Source organism: Myotis daubentonii, chromosome 2, assembly GCF_963259705.1.
Source record: "Myotis daubentonii chromosome 2, mMyoDau2.1, whole genome shotgun sequence".
Taxonomy (NCBI): domain Eukaryota; kingdom Metazoa; phylum Chordata; class Mammalia; order Chiroptera; family Vespertilionidae; genus Myotis; species Myotis daubentonii.
In genome coordinates this window covers 107053979-107058195 of record NC_081841.1, presented here as the reverse complement: position 1 = coordinate 107058195, position 4217 = coordinate 107053979, and the positions used below count along the sequence as shown (strand labels likewise).

The 4217-nt window shown below is 50.7% G+C and overlaps 1 protein-coding gene across 1 annotated transcript; it reads left to right on the top strand.

Moving 5' to 3' along the window:
- The first annotated feature begins 2648 nt into the window (after positions 1 to 2648).
- On the top strand, positions 2649 to 3943 carry LOC132226276 (gap junction alpha-3 protein-like). Its single transcript, XM_059681058.1, has one exon. The coding sequence runs from the start codon at positions 2649 to 2651 to the stop codon at positions 3420 to 3422; it is 774 nt and encodes a 257-aa protein (XP_059537041.1). The 3' UTR covers positions 3423 to 3943.
- Positions 3944 to 4217: the final 274 nt, after the last annotated feature.

Genomic DNA, 4217 nt, shown 5'->3' with positions numbered 1-4217 from the left:
CCAAGGGCAACGAGTCGGTTCTGTATCCTCTTCATCTCTTGTGCTGCATTGTCCATAACACCTGTCTCTAAACTCTGTTCTTAGCACTGTGGCCCTCACCCAGAAGAGGAGGTGCTACCCTAGACCCTCTTCCCAGCTGCTTCTAACCCAGGTCTCCAACTTCCTGCTGGTCACTTTCACTCAAATCTCCCACCACTGCTTTTAATCCACACAGTCACCAAACCAAAGTTCTCATCTCCCCTTCCAACTTCAGTTAGCACTGCTTCCCAATGTCCTTCTCTTTGAATCCCCCCATAACTTTCCCGCTCACCAGGCTCAGGCATGTAAGACTTGTCTTTCACTCATACCTCTTTTATCTCTGGCTCTGCTCAGAAACTACACGCTGCTTTCTTTCTTTTTTTTTAATTTTGTTTTATTGCTTAAAGTATTACAAAGAGTATTACATATGTCTCCCCCCCCCCCTTGACCTTCCCCCGGTCTCCCCTATTCCCCAGTGTCTTGTGTCCATTTACATGCTGCTTTCTTTTTGTCTTCAGAAAGTATCTCTTCTCTGTCCTTCCTCTTTTCCATCCACCTCCTCTGTCATCCAGCCTGGCCTTCAACGCTCACTCTAAGGCCACCACACCCTTCCTGAGTCCCAGCGGGCTGTAGATGGCACCTTCTTTCTTGAACAACACTTCAGCATCTCTCTCCCCTCTCTAAGTGGGTTAATGGCTCTCTAGTCCTTTGGTTCATGTGCACCACCAGTGCTTACTGAATGCCTACTGTGTGCAAACATGGCCCCAGCCTAGCTCCATGTGCACAAGCAGCCATTAAATTCACTGCTTTCTAATCCAACGTCCTGTGTCAGTCACACGATCACACGTATTCCCGCCACACAGGAACCTCGCTATGTTCTTAAAAGGTACTCCCTTCACTCTCCCTTCTATCCAAAGCCACATCTCCTAAGCCCAGTTCCAATTCCACTCCTCCCCAGCTATACCTTTTAATATTAGTACACTTCTCTGAAATCCCTCTGCCCTTATAGAGCTCCCTATTCTCCTGAATTTTCCCATCTCCACAAATAGATCTGAAGATAGAGACTGTGTTTAAGTTGAAGACACAGCATGTGCTAATGCATAAATGTCGTGTTTCAGGGCCCACAGGAAGTTTGGTGCCCAGAGTGCTGGACCAGGTCCTCCTGGGGGGTGCACACTGGCCATGGCTCTTGTCCTGTGTCCCAGAGGCAGATTTCCAACAGGGTGGAGGGAGGGGCTAGGGCCGAAGGCAGAGTTAGGGGTCTTGTGACAGTCTGGGGCTGAAGGCATCCCTCCAAGCTCAGTGGGATGGCTATGGGGTCTGTGTAGGAGTCAGAATTGATAGCTTGGAGGAGAAGCAGGCTGTAACCTAGAATAATTCCCTGACATCTGACATCCTTCATTGGAGAGTGGGTTGTTTCATGTTCAATAATTAAGTTTCTCAATGAAAACTTGTTAATGTCTAAAAACATGCAGAGTAGAGCGGATGGCAGTTATAATATGGGGCAAGGAGGCTGGCAGGATACATGAAGATTAAGATTTCTCTATGGAGCTCAAATGACCAAAACAAAGCGTTGGAAGTTTACTCAAAAAGAGGATTAACATCTGCCTATCTTTTTTAGGTCACAGGGAATAAAGTTTTGTTTGTTTATTTGCCTTTAAACCAATTCCTAAAAATTGGTATTGTTAAGCATTTTAAGATTCGACATGATAGAGTTTTCTTTATTCCTTACTGCACAGACTGGCCGTGAGAACAGCGGTGCTGTCTTTGGTTCCAGTTTGGAGCATCTGACCTGCTTGAGCAGAGGCCACATGGAGGATACCTTGTAGGCTTGGTCCCCTGCGTCCGAGGAGCACTGTCACCTTCACAAAGTGGGCCCAGGGGTCTTACTCCCTCTGCCCGAGAGGCAGTTCACTGCATATGACCATGGACCCCACCTTACAGTTAGAGACACAGGCTCCTGCCCAAGGACGCACAGAGAGTGAACCATCTATGTAACATTTGCAAAGAGAAAGATTCAAAAGGAAGGTAAAAAGTGGAAGAGGTAGCAGATTAATACGGCAGACGTTATGAAGGTGGAATGAGCACGGCACAATCTGGGAGAACATTGCTCTAACCTCACGTGAGCAGGACAGGTGAGATGAGGAACTGGACGGCTGCACAGGAAGCCCCAGAGACAGAGCCTGGAAGAGGCCAGGCTGGAGTTAGGAGGCTGGGAGAGGTCTGTGTCCCTTAGGAAAGTCACTTGTCCTTCTTGGTCTTATTTCCTTATCTCTGACGTGAGTTAAGTAACCTGTGTTTCTCTCATTTAATCCATGCTTTTGTAGGGTGACTACAATACTATATTGGTGCTGTAGACCTTGGTTTAACCCACGTGTCATGACTCACATAGACAGGTACACAATGCACACACATACAGATGTACACACACGAGTACACTATACAGAGATGCACATACACATTGTGTGAAGAGCTCTGCAGGACAGGCCACATTGGGAAGCAGTAGGGCAGCCATCCAATTATACTATATTCCAACTTTTATGTACAAAGACAGATGGTTGGACTTGAGCTCACCTGTCCTACCTGACTATTAACAAACATGTTCCGTTACAGGCTGGCAGTCTGGAGCAATGGGAGACTGGAGCCTTCTGGGGAGACTCTTGGATACTGCACAGGGGCACTCCACGGTCATTGGCAAGGTCTGGCTGACAGTCCTGTTCATCTTCCGAATCTTGTTGCTGGGAGCTGGGGTGGAGTCGGTGTGGGGAGATGAGCAGTCAGGCTTCACCTGCAACACCCAGCAGCCAGGCTGCATGAACGTGTGCTACGACAAAGCCTTCCCCATCTCGCACACCCGCTTCTGGGTGCTGCAGATCATCTTCGTGTCCACACCCACCCTCATCTACCTGGGGCATGTGCTGCACATCGTGCGTATGGAAGAGAAGAAGAAAGGCAGGGAGGAAGAGCAGGCAAAGGAAGAGAGCGACCATGGCCAGAAGAATAGGTCCCTAGTGCGGGACGACCAGGGAAGGGTCCCCATTGCAGGGGCCCTGCTCCGGACCTACATATTCAACATCATCTTTAAGATGCTGTTTGAAGTGGGATTCATTGTCGGACAGTACTATCTGTATGGCTTTCAACTGAAGCCGCTCTACCACTGTGACCGGTGGCCCTGCCCCAACATGGTGGACTGCTTCATCTCCAGGCCCACAGAGAAGACCGTCTTCATCATCTTCATGCTGGTCGTGGCCTGCCTGTCCCTCTTACTCAACGTGCTAGAGATATACCACCTGGGCTGGAAGAAGCTTAAACAGGGCATGACCAACCACTATGGCCCAGACACCGCTGAATCCAGGGTGGGGGCAGCAATATCTGGGGATGTGATCCCACTCCCCTCCCACTAGGCCACAGACACTGGTACTTGGGGTGCCCTTCTACTACACGCTCTCTGTCTCTTCCCTGGGATGGGCAACAATCATCATTATTCCAGGGCCCCTCCACCAGCAACAGACTTCAACATGGCAGCGCTTTCCCAAACACAGGGGAAGGGCCACCCTGACAAATTCTACAATAGTAACCACCACCTGATCATGACAGAGCAGAATGGGGCCAACCAGGAGCCTGGGCAGCAGATTCTGTGAGGAAGGTCTCCCCACCTGTGTCTGCATCTTCCTCCTTTACCCCTCCAGGCAGCCCCTGCCAACCCCTCAGGAGGGCAGAGAGGCAGCAAAGATTCTGTCGTGTTGGAGAATGGGGACAGCAGCATCCCGGGAGAGAGCAGATTGGAAGTGACTCCTGATGAGCAGCAGCAGGCAGTGACCCCGCTGTGGAGATGCACATGCCACCTTTGCTGCCCACAGACCCCCGACGGTCAAGCAAGGCCAGAAAGGCAGCAACAGTCAGGCCAGACCCAGTGACGTGGCCGGCTAGTGGTGGTCTCCACCACTTTTCTAGCATCAAAACCAAAGTGCACTTCCATTGAGCAGCTAGAGAGCCTAGTGACAGAGAGCGCTGGAGTGGGGGGAGAAGACCACCCGAGAGGTCAGGTTTCTGTGTCAGTGCTTGCTGTCCTGAACGCTGGAGGTGGAGTGGGGAGGACGACAATGCTTTCTATGGGGATGGGGGCAAAGCGGTGCGCAGGGGCCGATGCCCTTTGAGGATATTCATGGTACCCAAGAGCCCTGAGCCAGGAGACCTTC